At 39.9% G+C, this 20,244-nt stretch overlaps 1 protein-coding gene across 1 annotated transcript in view; it reads left to right on the forward strand.

The window, feature by feature from the left end:
- Window positions 1–19,358, forward strand: part of NR1H4 (nuclear receptor subfamily 1 group H member 4) — a 40,894-nt gene extending 21,536 nt beyond the window's left edge. The window contains exons 4-10 of the mRNA XM_075152047.1: window positions 65–205; window positions 3,835–3,968; window positions 4,495–4,593; window positions 5,680–5,779; window positions 7,638–7,784; window positions 17,066–17,179; window positions 18,514–19,358. Of these exons, the coding sequence (XP_075008148.1) occupies window positions 65–205; window positions 3,835–3,968; window positions 4,495–4,593; window positions 5,680–5,779; window positions 7,638–7,784; window positions 17,066–17,179; window positions 18,514–18,752 (974 nt within the window). The 3' untranslated portion in view covers window positions 18,753–19,358. The remainder of the gene's footprint in view (window positions 1–64; window positions 206–3,834; window positions 3,969–4,494; window positions 4,594–5,679; window positions 5,780–7,637; window positions 7,785–17,065; window positions 17,180–18,513) is intronic.
- The last annotated feature ends 886 nt before the right edge of the window (window positions 19,359–20,244 follow it).

Genomic DNA, 20,244 nt, shown 5'->3' on the forward strand with positions numbered 1-20,244 from the left:
TCAACTTGACTACTTTGCTTCTTTGAATGTTTCCTTTTATCTATGTCACTGCTGTGTTGTGCAGGGTTCTTCAGAAGAAGCATCACAAAAAACGCAGTATACAAGTGTAAAAATGGAGGCAACTGCGAGATGGACATGTACATGAGGAGAAAATGCCAGGAGTGCCGCCTAAGGAAATGCAAGCAAATGGGCATGTTGGCTGAATGTATGTATACAGGTATTTGCATCATATAGTCAGAGTGTGCAGAGAACACATCAAATACTGTATTTGTTTAATTGGGCTGGTTTTAATAATAAAGCTATAGAAGATATCATCTGGCAGGTTGAAGGTGCATTAAAGATGATGCCGTGCCTGTGCATCAAATCCTGTTGAAAAAGGCAAATGTACTTATAAGCAACAGGATTTAGTTGGTGGTCAGGGACATAAAGGTATAAGAGCTGAGCAAATGGTGAAGGAAGGGCTGTCCTGCACTAGACGACAGCCATTAGTCTGCTTGAGCGGAAAGGAAAAGCAGTCGGGGGAAGCAAATCTATGGGAGACTCCCCAGGAGTGAGGAGTTTGCAGCGTTGTGGAAGCCAGAGCAGGGAAGTCCTGGCGCTTCCCTTTGCTACTCTTTCTGGGGCTCTCCCTGTCAAGTCCTTGCTAGCCAAGTCCAAATTTTGGCATTCAAACAATGCTATTTTCAAGAAAAGAGGAGGACTGTCGCTAGCAGGAAGTTTCTGTGGACTTGCCAAGTGTATGTTCCCAGACCTCACCCAGCAATCAGGCAAAGCCTGCTAAGGGCTAGCCCTTTTTTATAGTCTCATTAGCTTTTCTCACAGCACTATGGATTTTCCTGCCTTGCATATAGGCACATAGGTAGAGCCATCTCCAGAAAAGCTGCTGATGGACTTTAATAACGTTTCATATTAAAGCGAATATGCTATTCAGACTGAGAGCTTATAAACTTCATTGAGCTTCACATTGGATAACTTAGAACAACAGGGATATTGGAGTACCACTTTAAACACGTTTAAAACTCCATTTTGAGTAAAATGTTGGCCAATCCATTATTTTTGCAAGCTGGCGCCTGAAAAGTCTGTAAACATCTGCTCTTCTGCCTTCCATGAACAGGGCTACAATTTATTTCTCTTGATGGCTCCAATCATTTTAGCATACACGTATGTGTGAAACCAATTTAGGTTCATACAGGAAATTAATATACTTGGAATTTTTAATATACTTCTATCCCTCAATCTGATCAGAAGTTGCTATATTAACTGTTGGTTTTGTGAGAAACAATAAGCTCCATCAATATTTGGAATGCATTGCCAGCATAATGTAATTAATCTTTCATTCTGCAAATTGAACAGGCTGCAAAGATCCTGAGATATGACATATTCTCGTGCAATACGTAAATATATGAGCAGAAACCACCACTTGATGACAGCACTCAATGTGTCGCTAAGTGTCAGGAGAAAATAACTCCCCTGTGGTGCTGATCCCAGATCCATTGTTCAAAAATTTTGAGGGTTCAAAATAGCCTGAGTGACTCAGTACGACAAAAAAACAACCCAGCTCCGAAAAAAATAGGTCAGCGTAAATAATACTGACTGGGCCCACATGAAACTTTTAAACTGGCCTATCGTTTTCGCAAACTGGCATATGTGAAATAAAAGCCAGCGAGTGCCACTGCCATCTGACTCTCTCTCTGCAATGGAAACACGGGGTATCTTGTGTTGCTCATGACTTAACCATAACCATGCTCTAATGCACTGCAATGAGGGTGTTTGGCAAGGTACTATTTAATGGCTTTTACGTAGGAGTGTGCTGTATAATTGCTTTTAGTTCAAGGCAATCCAGGACAGTAAAACACGAAGCTTTTAGTAGTATAGAGCATTTATTTGAAAAAAAAAAAGGCTAGGAAATAAAAGGTTACCTTGAACTTTGTTTCACTTACTCATTTTGTAGGATTGTAATTGCAAGCTCTGTGGATTCTTTTTTCTCTCTGAACAAGGAGGTAAAGTCTTATAAACGTTTATGGCATGGCTACTCAACAATCTTAATCCTGCCCTTTATACACAAACTACAGACAGATCAAATTTACTAACCAGCAATTTCAGTCATTTGCTGTGATTTTGACATAAACTGCAAGTTTCTTGGGTGAAATGTCTACCTAGGGAAGACCCAGGTTCTGCCACTCTTCCTGGACCATAATATCCATTTAATACCCATTGAAACCTAGCTATCTCTGAGGTAAAAAGTAAAGTCCTGTCTCTCACATGAGTTTTCCAGCTAACTTAAATGGAGCCAGAATAAGATGTCAAGGTACTTACTTACTACTCAGTAACAGGAAGCATAAGAAAAATCTATCTTACTGCTTAAGGCAAATGTAAACCAAATTTTTCCTAGGAAGGTAGTAGACCAGATCCTAAGCTAGTGGAAAACAGTACAAGCCCATTAACACCACCAAAGGATGCACTGAATAATTTAGAAAAAGAAATCTATGATGCTGTGTGGCAGCACAAATTACATGGCTCGATACCAATTATTATCTCCATCATTCCTATTCCCCCCTTTTGAGGTATTATTTGCAGGTCTTATTTTAATCATGTAAATTTCCTCTTCTCTCAGCGGTTCAGGTAGGTTATTTTATATAGTGCTTAAACAGGAAATTAAAAACATTCACAACGAAATTCACTGTTTTCATGATATCTTCCTCCACTATCATATACTCTCTGAATGAGCCTCCTTTCCTGCTCTGCATTTTCAAAGGTGAAGAATGGGAAGGATACTTGAAAGAAGCTCAAAAAAAAAAAAAGAAAGAAAGAAAGAAAGGAGTCCTATGCCGATAGGTTCATTTTTAGATGAATACTTAGCTGTTTACTTTTTCATTTGTGCTTTCTGGCTGTCTTCCACAGGTTGAGTAGGGTACCTATTGTCCCTTTCTTTTGTTAGGACAAGCAAATTGCTAGTTTTTATGACTTCCACACAAGGATGCTCCCTGGTTCAAGGTACTGAAATGTAGTCTAGAATAAAAAAAAAAAAACCACAAATGCAAAAATCCTTTCATTAGAGCAAGTGAAACTCTATAATAAAACCAGGGCTTTATTCAGTCCTCTAATACAATGAAATGCAAAATAGCAAGGCCAGTCGGGTAACATTTTAAATAAATACATTTTTCAGGTACATTTGCCAGCCTGAGTTTCTTCTGAGACTACATTTCAGCTGTCGCTCTATCTGTATCCTGACACCGTAATGGCTAAAGCCCTGGAGTCCTCTCTTCTGAGAGGGCTTTCTATGCGAAGATTCTGCACTACAGCCATAATACTGCTCAAAGGTTATTGAAAACATTCACTGCTCTTTCTGTAAGAACAGCTGCACCTCGATTACTGTTTTGGATCAGATGAGGAGCACACTTTTGATGACAGTCTTCCAACTGACCCCATTTACTGCACTTTGGTTCGGGTGTTGGAGCACATGAAGGGGTTTTCTTTTGGATGAAACTAAAGACACACCCCAGCACACTCCCATCGCCAATGGGTTTTCTGTCTGTAAGACCAGATTAGAGCTGGTCCAAAGCAAGACCCCTGACATGCACACTGTGTGGATGCTGGGTCACCAGAACTGTTTTGCTCTGCGGATGGGCTCTTGCTGGGCTAGACTATTCATTAGTGCGTACTTAGTATTTCTCATTAGACTCCAAAGATAATGACATGTTCGGGAAATGATCTGACCCACAGGTAAGTGGGTTTGTTAGTGTAAAGGGCATTCATGGGCATGTTTATGCACTTATTCAGTGTCTGAGGCATATATAAATCCAATTGCTATATCTGTTGTATTATGTGTTCTAGGTCTGTTAACAGAAATACAATGCAAGTCAAAAAGGCTACGGAAAAATGTGAAACAGCCCCCAGATCAGACAGTCAATGAAGATAATGAAGGCCATGACATGAAACAAGTGACGTCTACAACTAAAATATATAGGGTAAGAAAATTCTTGTAATAGTTTGTACAGTAGTGGCGATGTTTAAGCTAAATGTGGATAGTACAGTGAATATAGTGTACTTGCCAACTTTCTGGAGTTGTCTGCATTAATTAAATCTCCATCTCCCACCATGTCAAGGAAATACCTTGAGTACAGAAGTAGTTCTGATATTTTTAGTCAAAACTCAGTAAAGCATCCATAAAATCCATAAAGTATTTTTTCTGTGATACATATGACAGGTATATATCACATACAGTGAGGTGTGGTATTAAAGTTTGAGCATACCTTTTTTTTTGCTAAACATTTCCTTATTTCTAATAATAAACCACACAAACTCACGCAGTTTAGAAGCATTATACACCTCTCTTCTGTACACTTCTATAGAAATCTCGGTGACAAGCAAACCTCTTGTCTGCTTGGTCTCCAAGTGTGAGAAATAGATGTATAGCTTTTGCCTAAACCAAGAGATGCTAGATCATTTCTATGACTGCATTTCATGATGGGCTTTTTTTTTTTGCCAGTATAGGAGAAAGTAGAATTTACCCCAGAACAGCAGAACCTTCTTGATTACATCATGGATTCATACAGTAAACAACAAATACCACAGGAGGTATCAAAAAAATTAGTAAGTACATTGATGAATTCATTTTTGAGATGCGGATGATGAAGGATTACACAGCAAAAAATAAAATATTTGTACTCAGCATAAGTAGGTGTAGTAAGTAGTAGAGAAAACGATGAGTAAAAGTTTACAGTTAAAACATGCTGCAAGACAGAATGTCTCCCATTCAGTCAACAGTTAGACCACATCTTTGTTTATCAAACTTAAATGCTAAGAAAAAGCTTTCAACTCTGGAAATACACTTTTGTGCTCAAATCTAACCTTTGCTGATTGGAGCTTTTGTTTTTTGCACTGTCAATATAGGCAGTGATTTGAGTTTGACTTGCAGCCAAATTTCCTTTCTATAAAGATACCAGCCTGGAAGCTTGAAAATATTTCAATTTTTTGAACCCTAATTCCCAACATTTTCCAGGTTTGGATTTTTGTTTCATCCCCTCTTCTTTCCTTTTCCTCTCTACCTTCCAGAAATTTCATTTTCCCTTTAAGAGCTCCCAGTTTTCATGGTAGGATGGAAAGAGGTTGGGAAACAGGGAGAAGAGGAAAAAAGGATTTAAAAGAGAGATTTTTTTTTACAAAACTGTCATGTTCAATCTTAAAAAAACCAAACCAAAATGACTGTTGGAAATTATTTCCTAAGTCATCAACTTTGAAAACTAAAAGGAAGACACTTGCAGGGGGCGGGTTGAATAACTCATGACTAACCGTGGAACTTATTTCCATGGGAGGTTGAGGAGGTCAAAACCAAAAAGATATTAAAAAAAGAAATAGACAAATTCATGGATAACAAGGCTTTTGGTTAAATATTATGGTACACATAGAATTTCTAGCTCAGGAACTGCCTAAATCATTGATTGCTAGACATGACACTGAAAGTGAGACATATTCCAGGGGAAAGGACACTGTCTACTTTTTTTACTTCTTATGTTGCCTTCCAAAATACCTGGTTTTGACAACCATTGGGGACAAATTACAAATTAGGGTTAGATGGACCTCTTGCCTGATCCAGTCTAATAGGTCTTGTATTTTAAGCTCTTAAATGTTAAGTGACAATTAATATTAACAGATTTTGTTTGGTTTGATTTTTAACAGTTACACGAAGAATTCAGTGCTGAAGGGAATTTTCTGATTTTAACAGAAATGGCTACTAGTCATGTGCAGGTTCTTGTGGAATTCACTAAAAAACTACCAGGTATATCCAGTCTGTTGGGGCAAATTTTGTTATTGCAAAGCTTGCATGCCTTTCAGTTGCCATTGGGATTTGTTGTGTATATTTTGAAGACTATATAAAAATGCCTTCTCCTCTGATACATATGCATTCTTCAGACACTGTCTAAAGAAAAGGAGCTTTGTGCTCTGAGGAATAATACGTTGAATAATTCAAACTCTGCCACTCTGAGATGTGGCACTCTTTACCTATTGACAAACAAAATGCTTAGAGAAGGGGTTGTGACTCTAGAGAGATTTTATTTTCATATATCACTGCAATGCCAAATAGTCTGCCTCTAAATTACCACTAATACTTGCCAGAGTCTGTTTCACTGGGTTTGCTGCCTTTCTAGCAAAGCCTCTAGGTCATGGCATCCACTGAATTGTGAGTCCCAAACAAGAACTTTCCCTAATTGGTGGCACCAATCATTATAGTCCTTGCAAGGTGTGTTATGGACAAGCACCGAAAATCTGAATTTATCATTAGTATTTTTTTAAGTCTCAAGTTGATGTTACCTCAAGAGTAAACACTGGGCGTGGTACAGGTTCCTTGTAAGACAAGTGATGTTTAGCTGTATGAAAACATTACTTTCCTGGTATTCCCATGATATTGACCCTTTCTCTGTGTGTTATGGGCTTGCTTCAAAGCCTAGCACTGCAGTTGTAACTATATTTTTTTATGCTAACTGGGATGCTGGCTCGCAGGAAATGAACGGAGCACAAATTAAGCAAAGGGGTACAGTAATGTCAGCGGAAAGATGCTAACACTGCTCCTTAACGGAACAAAAGAAAGAATTTAATTTGCTACATGACACTCTGGCTGAACATAATCATTGCTCAAGCACAGGGTTATGCATGCACATCCACATCTAACAGGGAATGAAGCTATGAGCTAGAAACTTAATGGTTGTTTCATAAGATAGAAGAAAAACCCTACCAGACTTCTGCAATCCAAGTGGTCTCATGCTGAGGAAAAGGCAAAGGGGCCTTAAAGTCAGAAGTACTGAAAAAGATCCAGGTCCTGCTGTTCAGTTTATGTTGACAAAGACGAAGGGAGGAGCTTTGTAATTGAATAATCTGCTATTTTCAGTGTTGACTTAAAGTACATCTGGCAGCATTTATCACCTTTTTGTTTCATTCTCTACGTTATCTTTTTCTGTGCTTCCCCACAGAATCAAGGGGTGGGCATAAGGTGGGTACCTGCATTGGCAACTATGAGGAGAGTTTCCCACGATCTTCAGCTCCCCGTTCTTCTTCAGAGGAGCAGCTCTGTATTCACACAAGTTACCAAATTCCTTCTGATTTCTTCAGTGGGTTTTAGAGTCCTTCCCTTTCAAAAAGAGAAACACGTATTTAAAACACAGCAAGAAGCCTCTATGTAAAGTCGTATCTTAGTCCAAATGCAAGGTGAAATATTTAAAATCAGATGCTTCAAATGCTGATTTTTGCCATCAGAGCACAGAAAGAGCTGAAAGCAGCATGGCAGAGGGAGAGTCATACAGAGAGCTCTGGTGGAAACACGGCAGAAGATATTAGGCAGTGCCATCAGGCTAGACAAAATCTCCACTATTAGTTGTGCTACGCCACTAAATTTTGCTTATCGTATTCCTCTTAAAGTACCACGAACACTGAAACACAAGTCTAATTCTCAAAATTCAGTGAGAATCAAATCTGTGTCATTTTCTGGAATCTGGGTTTCAATTTCTGCAGCACTTGGCAACCCTACTGACATCAACATCAAGGTTATGCAGATGTGTGGCACCTCACATGCAAGAACTTCAAGACAGAAAGTAGCGGGGACTTTTCTGTTGCTGCCTTACTTATCTCTAATGTCTCCCCAGGCTTCCAAACCCTTGATCATGAAGATCAGATTGCTTTGCTGAAGGGCTCAGCAGTAGAAGCCATGTTCCTCCGTTCAGCTGAGATCTTCAGTAGGAAACTTCCTACAGGACATACTGTCCTTTTAGAAGAAAGAATTCGCAATAGTGGTAAGTATCTTGTTTAACGAGGCAAAAATAAACTACACCATTGCACTTCTGTGTCAGTATTCTGCCCTTGAGAAGCTAGTAAAATTGTTTATTAGCATTGAAATAGGTTTATCTGAATGTTGTTCTTTATATTAACTAGAACAAATCTAACTCAGTCTTGAGTCTAAAGGTCATAAGGTAAAGGTTTATTTATAAATACATTGCAAGTATTATGAATGATGCTGTATCAAATAAACTCAGTGCAAGTCTGAAATTGTAAGCATTAAAGAACAATGAAGTACCACCATTTCAAATTATTTCTGTAAAATATCAATATTTATGCTTTCAAATGCAATCACTATGTGAAAGAAAGAAAAAAAAGATATTAGGACGTTACTGGAGATGACTGTAGGGAAACACATATTCTTAGGGTCAATTTGGTAAAATTGAATCACACTGCACAAGGTGCACAGAATAATTATAAACATGGCATGTTCTCAGTATGTTTTCTGCTTCTTAAGGTCCATCAAAGGCTCAGTGGCTATGACAAATTCTACTGGTTCTAGACATAAATCTTAATAATTATGCAAAGCCAAACAGGGCTGGATATCGTTTGTTCCTTAAAGCACAAAAAGTCATGTTTAGCATTGTTACGTATTCTTTGTGCTCCACTGATGCAATACTGAATGTTTTGCCTTTTTCTGTATTGACCAGCAAACTTTATCCACCCCTCAGCTACCTATCATTCAAAATTCAAATGTAACAAAAATTCTGAATCAAAGAGTCTGTCTATAGTCAGAGAGTGTGCTTTGACTCTGGCTTCTGGCCTTCCTTTTCAATGGTCAGAAGGAGAAGAGATAGGATAACACTTAACCTCGATACTAGTCATAGAAATGGGCTTGAGCTCAGTTCTGAAACTCTTAAAATCAGTAATGTGAAGGTACTACTGATGTAAGCAAAATTAGGCGAATACTTATATATTTGAAACCCTGAAAAGAAGTTAGGAAACACGAGAATAACTCACTTGCTGAAGGTATGTATTTAGTTTGGCTTAGCACACTCAATTCTAGGTTTATATTTTGTAGCTTTTTATATTTCTTTCATTTTGATTTATTATAAGAGGCTATTGTTTGATGGACTGGAAATGATGACTTCGAAAGTAATATGGATGGCTTCTGGTCCACGTTCTGCAGGCAGAGAAGTATGCCAAGAAGGCCAGAGATATCTCCTGGAAACTGTAATGAATTGTCATGGACCCAAATGTCTTCATTAAGAGATTTTTCTACTAGAATATAACCTAATTTTTTGATTAAAATAGGTCTTAAAGAAATGAATCCATATGAATATATGATTACTGAAAGCTTCTGCTCCTCTAATCTACACAGTCAATATCAACCTTCTTGTTCAAGGTGTCAACTGTTCCTAAAAAGCAGAAGCAGGAAATACTTTGATCCAGAACATTACATAAGCTATTATGTCATACCAATAATTTTTCCTTACTCATAATTTTAAAATACCCTGTTAATTCTCTGCAACTATTGAGTCCAGATGAGATGCAATATAATTTTTTGCAAGCTAATACTAGACTTAAAGATAGCCATAACATGACTAGCTGGAATATGACATTGTATCCTGTAGTAATATTATTTACCTGTCATGAAATAGATTAAAAAAACAACATTTTGTGTAGAGGAAAGTTTCAAGACAAGTAATGATTTCAGATGTGGTATTATTTATTCCAAAGGAAGATTTCCTGCAATTCTTTTTTTTTTCTGGGGGAAAAAAACCACTAAGGTAAATTTAAAATGAGTTCTGGATCAGAACAAAACCTGGGCTGAATAGTTGGCAAGAAATGAAACATAACTTTTTGTGTGTGTGTGTGTGTGTATATATATACAAATATATATATACACACACATACATATCTTACTGGTCTTGGAAAAGGCTCTCAAAAATATTTTCCCTCAAGCCAGGATCAAGTTGGGGACATAGCAATGCTGCTAGAATTGCTCCCTCCCTATATTACAGGAGAATAATGTATTATCCAGCTTACTTGCTGCTGGCTGCATTCTTTCCTCCCATTAATAGCCAGAATACAGCACAAAATACCCTTTTCCATGTATTTTATATCTCCACTCTGTGCAGATTCAAGCCTTCTTAAACACATTTTCCTTGGCTGCCCTTAATGGGGCTGTGACAATAAACAACAAAAGCAGCTTGTAAATCTTTGCATTTGTAGCAGTGTTAACTTAATTGCTGCTACTGATGCTATTTAACTGTTAGTGCTACTGCATAGACCCAGAAGTCACTCAACATTTCCAGAGTCTCTCATTTTGGACTGACACTGCTGCATGCTAGAGTGTATCTGTGAACCCGGCAATGTCCCTTGCATGAAAAGGCTTAAATGTGTTTTTTAGATGCCCCTCTGCCTATGCTTTCAGTACTGGTAACTGCCTGTTAGTGGTATCTCTTCCTTTGCACCAAAAATGCAAGCAAATTAGTTTATAAGAGGAAGGATTTTTACTAGGTAGGTTTGAATATAGGTTTGAATCTCTCACACTTCCCAAGTGTATTTCTCAGTGTTCACTGAATTTTCATAGGAAATCTGTTTGCCATCACACAAGCTACCAGAGTTTTTTGTTTTGACTTTAAGAGCTCGCATTAGCGCAATTTTTCTGCATGTTTTGTCTTAGTTTATGATAAATTCCCAAATTACACATTTAGGCAAATTGAATAATTGTTGGAAAAACCTACTACTGAAATATCTTATCATGGTCATTTTCAGGTGTCCCGAGTTTAAACAAAATGAAAGAAAGGCATCCAAATTATTCTGTTATCATTGCCTACACATACGGCTTTCAAAAATATTAAATATGCAGTTCACACCCCTGCATGTCATAGGACTCAACACCAGGGCTCTAAGTCGAATAACAGCCTGTACTAAATATGGTATTAGGATAGAAACTTAAGCAGCCTCTTCCAGCCTTAACCAGTAAGGACACATGCTACTAGAAACTGCAGCTGGCCATTATCATGTTATAGACTGGTCCAAGAGATAAAATGGCCAGAAAAGATTAAATCCAAGTCAAATAAAGAAGAAAACCCATGAGAATTACACATAAATTTGAAGATAGGGCCTTTTTTTTTTTTTTTTTTGCATACATCTCACTGAAAAACAAGACTAAATGTAGCAAACTGAAACACCCTGCAAAGACAATAGAGAGCAGCGGAGGAAATGCAATGATAGCTGAGTGAGAGTTTAGAAATTAAATTTATAGGTAATGAATGAAGAAGAAGCATCAGGATTATTCATGGCTCCTAGTGAGGTCCTAAACACTGTCAGGCCATCAGCCATAAATTATTGCTGTTAGTCAGAACTTATGTCCACATATTTTTAGGTGCAGACAATTGTCTGAATGTCACATAAGTCCTATTGTCAAGCCTTGATGTCTGTATCCATAAAATTAGGGGGGGGATCCTGCCTAAAAGTCACAAGCTGTCCAGACTTCTGTCACCTGCCACCATGTCCACTTGGAAGCTGCTCTCATCTATTAATATTTATGCCTTCCCCAGTCTGATTGTGCGGAACGTTTTTTTTTTTCCTGATAAAAAAGCCAGAGATCTGGTGGTGATGACCTTTGAGCATTAGCAGCCTTCGTTTTTATTCTCATGCTGATGAGGTGTATTTTTATTTCTTAGCTTGAGCATATTGCATCTGGCCTTTGTTTGTGCCCTTATGGTCTTTCTCCATAAGGTGTTATGGAAATTCTTTCATTAGTTGCTCCTGAGACTGAAATCCTCTCCTACTTACTCTAACATTGAGACTTAATGAGAAACACAGACATTTTATTTAATGTTAATGAGAGCTTGTGTCACCTACTCATCTTATTTGATGCTTCACTACGCATACACCAAGTTGTGACTGATTGATTCATTCTGTGAAAGGCTGACATCCTAATAATTTAATGCCTACTTTCCTTCTGTTATTTTGAAAGCAAACTCTCCCCATTATCTAGTAGTACAATATTTTTAAAAACAGTGCTGAAATACTGTATGTTTTCTCAGTGAGCATTTATAGCTTGTTTTCCTAAGGACACCTGCTTTCACCAGTCATGAAGAGCCACAGATTTTTATTTCATCATTTTATTCTACAGATAATTTCAGTACCAGGGAATAAGATACTATCTCATATGGACAGAAACGGAAGAATCTGGACCCAAATTTTCAGTTGGCAGCAGGACACGTGACATTGTGAAATATACTGTTGTCTTCCTGGATGGCTAACAGGTGCTGAAAGTACAATGAGATCCAAGGAAAAAAAGAAATAGCCACAGTTTCAAACCATTGGCAAGAGGCCACCTTTTGCCCTTGAATGTGGGATACAAAGTTCCCATTGATTTGGACCTGAGACTCCTGCAACCGAGGGCAAAATTTGGCACCGGAACAATGGATACCTAATCCCTTCTGCTGCCTTTGGCTTTTATTATTTGATTATTAGTACTGAGTAATGGTGATGCTTCAAAACCCCATTGTGCTGGGTTTTGTGCGAGAAACAAAATTAAATGATCTTCATTGCTGAATCCAAATAATCTAATCTAAGAGAGAGCAACCTGGCCAGCATCTAGCCTTTTGTTTCTAAACATACCTGCAAATCATAGGTGTCTAACTCTCCAAATGGTCATATACATCCACACGGAAGGAGAGACTTACCATCCTGTGACTTGACCCAAAACTGGCACACTGCCCAAAATATTTAGAAATTAGGACCACTTTAAATTACAGAGTATAGGAAAGAGCTTTTCTGTTCGTACGTGGTACTGCACAATCTACCACACTGAGTTGCCAGTGCCATGTTCCTGAATTACAAATAAAATTGATAAAAGTGTTTAAATCGTATCTACAGAGTTAATTTATACCCATGAAAACAAGAACAGCTGTCAGAGGACCCAATCTCTTTTCTTCTGCGTAAGTGTGCTTCTCCAGGCCAAAAACTAAATAGATTCAACCTAGGAAGACTAGCTCAAGGCAGTGCAGATGCTGCTGCTGTGTGCCAGACCCCACTTCCCTCCTGACTGCAGGCACTCAGGCCACTGCCAAAGGATGGTATGCGGCAATGTCATTTGCATGCTCCTTACAGGTTTGGCTTGTTTGTCGTTTTTTGTTTTGGTTTGGTTTTTTTAACTAAGGTTTCTTTGCTTGCAATGATGGCTTCGCAGTGGTCCTATTGATTGCTTTGGAGAAGATGGGGTTTTGCTATCCTGACTGTGAGTTCTCCTTGGCACATGCTAACCTTGCACTTAAGTTGGCCATTTAACCTCTACAAGATGATGGTAGAGGAGAGGTCACATGGCATGCTCTGGTGTATCTTCTCTCCTGGCTAGATTTTCCCCTTTTCGGCTCTCGGCATTAACACGGTGAATTTGGTCAGTGTTTAAAGGGCCACTGGTGCATTTGAACAGGTTAGAAGACAGAGCTCATAAGCAGCATGGAAAGCAGTTCCGGTAGATGAAACACTGTGAAAGATAAGATGTAATTTTGCAAGTAATTAATACATTTTATTTTCATAAAACAGCTACTAATATACCCTTGGTTTAATATCCACTGGCACCTCCATGTTTATCAAGAAAAAAAGATCTCTTTATCCATATTAATCACACAGTGCTATTTACTGTTAATTAGTACTTACTCTCAAGCTTTCCTCTTGCAATAGATTAATCTATTCAGTTTTAATCAACAGCCAAAATAGAAGCGAGAATACTGGTCTCAAAAAGCTGGCAATACTGACTGGATATCAGAGTAAAAACATCTATTCCAGGATTATGTTAACCAGATAATTATTTATGGCCTGAAACTGCAAAGCTTATGAAAGCAACAGTCATCTTACCTTTAGAGAGAAATCACAGGAACAAAATCCTAAAAAAGGCAAGGTCTAAAACAATGCTGTGTCTTAAGCTATAGATAGGAATGAAATTGTGCAAGAAGTAAGGGGTGCTGAATGAATAATGCTCATGGGTTTAAATCTGCTCCAGTCTAATGCCGCAAGGCCGTACTCAGTAAAGCCAGTATTTCCCGTTGACTACCCTGGGGTTTACAGCCATTAACATAGCGAAATCAATCAAGTGAATTGCAGGATCTTCCGCAGATGATAGAGTTGGGCTGGTGGTTGGGTAGAAATCTGTGTAGTTCAGAATGATGCACAGAATGAAACACAAATGTCCATTCGCCGTAATGCTGCATGAAACAAAGTTTTTGAAACCTTTTTGAAAAAATGTTAAGAAGGAGGCACCATTAACACTGCCCAGGAAGCTCTGCCTATCTGACACAGTCCTGTGCTCTTCTCTGATCTAAAGAGGGCTAGGCAGACTTAACTTTTCAGTTCTCACTGAGGCCAGAAATACATTATAACTTTATCTATTGGATTTTTTTTGCTTTTGGAGTATGATTTGTACCAATGACATTTGAAAAGTCATATAATTCCTTTCTCCTCTAGCCTTTCCAGTTATGAGCACCAAATTGCCTTTAATTCTTTTTCTGATAACCTGAATTGAAGTGACAACATCTTGTACAGTAGATAAGAAAAAAAAAAAGCAAGAACTATAAACATCTGTTTCCTGGTTTTTTGCTTTCTGGTGGAGCTTATTAAATCCAAGCTGAAATGTTTCAATCCCATTAGAAAACAGCCCCCTCTTGTGATTATCAGCGGTTTGTGTAACGTGCATACAGGATGATGAAATAACAGGGAAACTCCAGCACAGATGGGATGAGGGCAAAACTAGTAACCAACAAAAAATTCCATTATCCTAGTCTAAAAATTGCTCATTTTGCATGTTTCATTCATAATTGTCTCGTGACATATATCTATTTAAAGATTTCAAAGTTCTGTTCTCTTTAGTAAAAGCACTTAATCAGCTGCATTACTGAAACATCCCTTTTTACTCCCTTTCACCTCTTGTGTTTTGTTTTATTTCTCTGTTTGGAGTACGGTAGTGCAGAGAAGCTCTCTGCCGTAATTCCATTTGCTTCCACATCTATACTTAGTTTTTGCTTCACGCATCCACGCTTTAGTTTCTTAATTATAAGCTTTCTGGGGCAAAGATTGTTTTACTGCATGCTTATACAGTGCCTGGACCAGGGAGGGCCTGAATTGGTTATTCCACACCCTGTTCACCAGCATCAGTTTCATCTCACTTCTGCTATATTGACAGTAGGACTTGAGGAGCTTTGTGGTCAGCAAAACAATGAATTCATCCAGCTGAAAACTAACTTGACCCAAAAAAAAGAGAAAACAAAAATCAAATTATGAATATGAGAAACAAATGATGGGAGTCTTAGTCACAGCCCACTTCCTCCCATTCCCGGTCTGCTGCCAAGACGAGCGTGCCCAGCGGCGCGATACCTTGCACAGAGACTTTTAAAAATATCCAGTTTGTCTTGGACTTTTTTCATGTCATTGCTGAGCTATTCACTTCCACGAAAGGAATTCATTTACTTTGCTTTAGGGCTCAGCTTGACTTACTTTTTTTCCTGTTTCTAGATTCACGCAAACTTTAAGACTTTGGTGTGTCATATGTATGTGTTCCTTACATGTGTCATATTGTAAGGAACTTTGGCATTTAAAACTGCCCGAGAGAGAGACAGGCGGTTCCCCAAAACTTAGCAATAACAAGTGTTCAAAATTCTAAATCGTTAACGCTGATGACTAACAACATAAACCTTACAGAACATTAGATGCTATGACTAGTGTTTGCTCTGTATAAAGCTCCAGCTGCGTTACTAACTTCCACAGGATGAGCTGACTCGCATCATGTATATCTGCTTAATTGACTTAGACTCTTCTCAATAGTGTCGAACTTGTTACAAAAATGAGATTTGTGGCTTGTAATTTAAAGTGAACATAGGTTGCTCATGTCACATGTTTAAATACACCATTCAGCCACAAAATAAACCACACCCTGCAAGACCATACTTTCACTCTGTTGGGACACATAACTATTCCACTGAACGAAGTAAGTTCTCACTGTCACAGCAAAATGTGACTTGTTCGTAGTTAAGTCAATGAGTTCATGTTTCCTTTCTTTGAGTTCCACCTGCTGAGTTTCATTTTGAATTTCCCCTATTGGAGGCACTCCAAACCTTACCAGTCCTGGACTTCAGCTTCGTGTTGTATACAACACTCAAAATCACATTATTTCATGCGGTTTCCACACCAAGTTATAAAGTCTTCTCCCAGAACAGCTCAAAATTAAGAGTAAAATGACAAGAAATCCTATGGCCCCTCATCTGGGGGAACAGAGGAGGTTTCCATCCTTTCAGCCAAGACCAAAAGGCTTCTTGCTGCAGAACCACTGGTTCAGATCTCTATACCTTGTCTGTGCCACCACTTCCGAGTTGCAAGCAGCCCTTGTCAACAGTCTAGTGGCTGCTCTGAGTGACTCACACACCAGTTTAAAAAAAAAAAAAAAAAAATTGATGTCACAGGACCTACTTCTCTTTTACACCAAAAAGCAGAATGAAGTACATCTGTAATTTAAGGCTAAGTAAGAACATTGTGACCTGATGACAAAGTCAGTAAGAGGAAGCCCAGTCGGCATGCCCCAGTTTGGTAACCCCAAAGGGTCTCGCTGATGGCGAGAGAATCGCATGATCCTATCCTTAAACTGGGCTGGATTTTAATTATTTATGGCTCTGTACTTTATAATACACTAGTTTATGCTTTAAGGTAGTAGTAGTTGCAAACAAGTTGATCTTGGACTACAGGTAATCCTAGACCTAGCTAAAGTTTCAGGCTACATAAAAGGAGCAATCAAGACACTTTATAGAGACAACTGAAGCAACTGCCCAAGGCAGTTAGCTGTAGAGTAGAGTTGGGCTAGAATTAAACCATACACCCTGAGAGGTTTCCATACAACTAATGTAAAGATAGGGAACATGGGGATTGTTTCGCAAACTGTGCATACTGGAAACAGAAAACAGTTAGAATATCAGCAGACAGTGAGAAAACATGTATGAGACTTATCCTGAAGAGCTAGATGGACAAACCTGTAGAGGAAAAGGAATTGCTTGGAAGAAAGAATTTGAAATCATGCGAAAATGAAACAGCGCTTGCCTGTTTCTACTCTGATCTGGAAAACAAGGATGTGCTTGCACTTTTGTAACTAATCGTCTTCCATCAGGCCTGATTTGTGTAGTAAATTTCTCCCACCAAGACAGTCAAGGCTTCAAATGCTAAATAATTGCTCTGTGGCAATAAACCAGATTATTTCAATAATTAAAAAATATTACAACTTGTTTTTCTCTCACAGGTATCTCAGATGAATTCATAACTCCCATGTTTAATTTTTATAAAAGCATTGGAGAGCTGAAGATGACACAAGAAGAATATGCGCTGCTCACGGCCATAGTTATCCTGTCTCCAGGTAATTTCTAATCCAGAATTAAATATTAGTGGTTTTGGAAAGAAAGCACGAGGAGTGTGACTTGAGACTTGCAAAAACTTACATTCTACATAGAGTAAGTGAGCATACATGCTTATTTAGTATATTCAGCTGTTAAACCAGAAAACAAGCACACAAATCCAAACTCCAAATGTCCTGCTACACCATCTGATTTTGCATACAAGGGAAAAAAGTGCCTAAATACGCTGCTTAAAAAAATTACTGGTATCTCTTCACTGCTTAGCATGACAGGCTTCTTCCTTCAGAAAATCCCAGATGTGGTTACATGCACATCACTGCAGACCATTGTGGAATGTCACATTTTTTAGAGGGAAATTGGGAAACCCTATAACTTAGAATAGAGGACGGCAATGAAGGTCTTCAGCCTTTATTGAACAAACACCAGCTGGCAAGAGCAGAGGGACAGTAGCAAGTTGCCCTCTCGACTATAAAATGTTGGAAACTGACCTTTCAGAAGTATCAGCATAATAGTGTCTCAGCCCTGATTATAGGCTTTGCTGTAAAAACTAATTCTTTGACAACACAAAACTAACCGGCTCTACCTACAACACACGGAGGGCCTCAAACAAACTGACTATCATAGGAATGGGAGAAGTCTGATGCTTCAGGACAAAAGACAGACACTGAGGTTTCCAAATCAGGTTTCATGGAAGATGGGAGGATGAAGCAATTCCATGGCTCTTTGAGTCAGGGTGGCTCAGGAAATTTTTTTACACCAAAAATTTCAGTGACAAAAAAACCCATCCTCCTCTTTTCTTCCCTCTCCAAATACGCAAACACATACTTCCATATGAACAAAATAAAAAGACAACTATTTTCTAATAAAGAAACTTCATCTGAGGATGAAGATGTTTGATTTCTCCCTGGTGACCCGTCTGCACACTCTTCTCTACTGGTCCAATTCCCTGGTTGTACTACATCTCCAAGAACTTACGCTGTGCTGCTCAGTTGTTGCAATGCATCGCAGGACGTACTCAGGTGCAGAACCGTGTTGGGAGATGATGATACAACTCCAGAGAAACATTTCTGAGTTAAAACTCTTCAGTTTCTGAAAAAGTTGAAAGTTTTCCTTAGCTAGAAGTGGAAAGCTTACATGAAAACCCCGAACCAAAAACACAATGTTAAAGCACGTTTATTCCCTCTCAGTTTGAAAAGAAATATTCTTGGTCGGCGTGAACATCAGCGCCCAGTGTAAATATTTGAATGTTTTGATATTCATTTATCAGTCTGAATATTTACATTGTATCAGAGCACATATTTGCTAATTACTTCTTTTCTTTTAAAACCGTAACCAGATCGACAATACATAAAGGACAGAGAGTCTGTGGAAAGGCTTCAAGAACCCCTGTTGGATATTCTACAAAAATTCTGCAAACTTCACCACCCAGATAACCCTCAACACTTTGCATGTCTTCTGGGCCGTCTTACAGAATTACGGACATTCAACCATCATCACGCAGAGATGCTGATGTCATGGAGAGTGAATGATCACAAATTCACACCTCTTCTCTGTGAGATCTGGGATGTGCAGTGATGGATACTTTTTATTTTATTTTAGGAAAAATATCTTTTTAAAGGACCACATAGCATTTATTTTCATAGAAAAATATCCCACTACATTAAATTTTCTTTGCTGCATTTTTATAGAAACACGCCATGGATTCATAAAAGTCATTTTGTTCACTATTCACAGAATATTGTATATCTATCAGATTTTCACACCTGAGTATAATTTTCTCTGTATTTATATTCTCTGATCAGAAAGAGTCCACCAGCTCCTCAGAGGAACCCTGTTAATTCCCGCTGCAATTAAGCTGATTGCAGTTACAGTTCCTCTTGACAAATGGGGAAATGCAGGTTTCCATTCCATATTTTTTCACTGCAGTGTTTTTGTGCTTGGCCTCCATTAAAGAATATATTCCACATATTTACAGTAATAAACCAGCTGAAATGATTAATAGTCATTTGCTGTTCAACTGTGAAATGCGTTCACAAAAGATGTACAAGCTCTTATTTTTTCAGAAGATGAAAAATTATGTCATGGAGAAAAGCCACACGTACAAAAAAAAACCCTTTTCATGATATAAACATGTAACTTCACTGGCATTATTATTTCAAAGTAAAAATTATACAGTATCTATACTTTGTGAAAGTGCATCACAGGTTACTTTACAACTTTTGGTTGCCGGTGCTTAGCGGCTCAGAAAAACACCGTCAGCCGCATCCCCGAAAGAGGCAAGCGAGCCTGAACGCTGTGCCGGGCGGCGCGGGCTCCCTGCGGCTAACAGGGGCCGCGGGCAGGGCGGGGGGTTTCCTTGTGCCTGGCTCTGCTCCGAGCGACGTGAAACCGGGCAGCTGGGACACCGATGTGCCGACCACGCCGTCCCCCAAGCCGTGGCCCTGCGCTGCCGGCAGTGCCAGAAAGACTTCGGGCGCAGGAACAGCGCTTTGCACTGCTGCAAAAAGGCCTCTCCGGGAGTAGGCGCCTCCACGGGCTTCCCCGGACCGCCGCGCACCGCTGCCCCAGGGAAGCAGAACTGCTTTCAAACGCAGTCGGTGACACAGGGGACCGTGCTTTCCTGACAGCCGAGGCGGCCCGTGGGCGGGAGGGCCAGCGGCCGCAGCGTCCGAGCGGGCAGCCCCCTGGCCGCGCCGCCGCAGCGGGTGGGACACTGAGGCCTGACCTGGCCCCCGCGGGGGCCTGACGGGGGAGCCCGGCTACCAGCGGGGCCGTGACCCTGCGCCCTGCCGGAGGGGCGGCTCCGCTACGCAGCGCCCTCACCCCAACCGGCGGGGGCTCCGGTGGAGACCCCCAGGCTGCCCCCTGGTAAATCGGGTGTAGCGGAGAGCCGCGAGGGGCTGCGGGGGCCGGGCGCGGGAGAGGGGGCGGCGGGAGCGCGGCGGGCGCCAGGCACCGCCCGGGGGGCTGAGGGCTGGGCGGTGCCGCGGACCCGGGCCAGGTGCGGCGGGCACGGCCCCGCCCGCCCGGCCCGGCCCCGCCCCGCGGGCGCTGATTGGCCCTTTCG

Source organism: Calonectris borealis, chromosome 1 (genome assembly GCF_964195595.1).
Source record: "Calonectris borealis chromosome 1, bCalBor7.hap1.2, whole genome shotgun sequence".
NCBI lineage: Eukaryota > Metazoa > Chordata > Aves > Procellariiformes > Procellariidae > Calonectris > Calonectris borealis.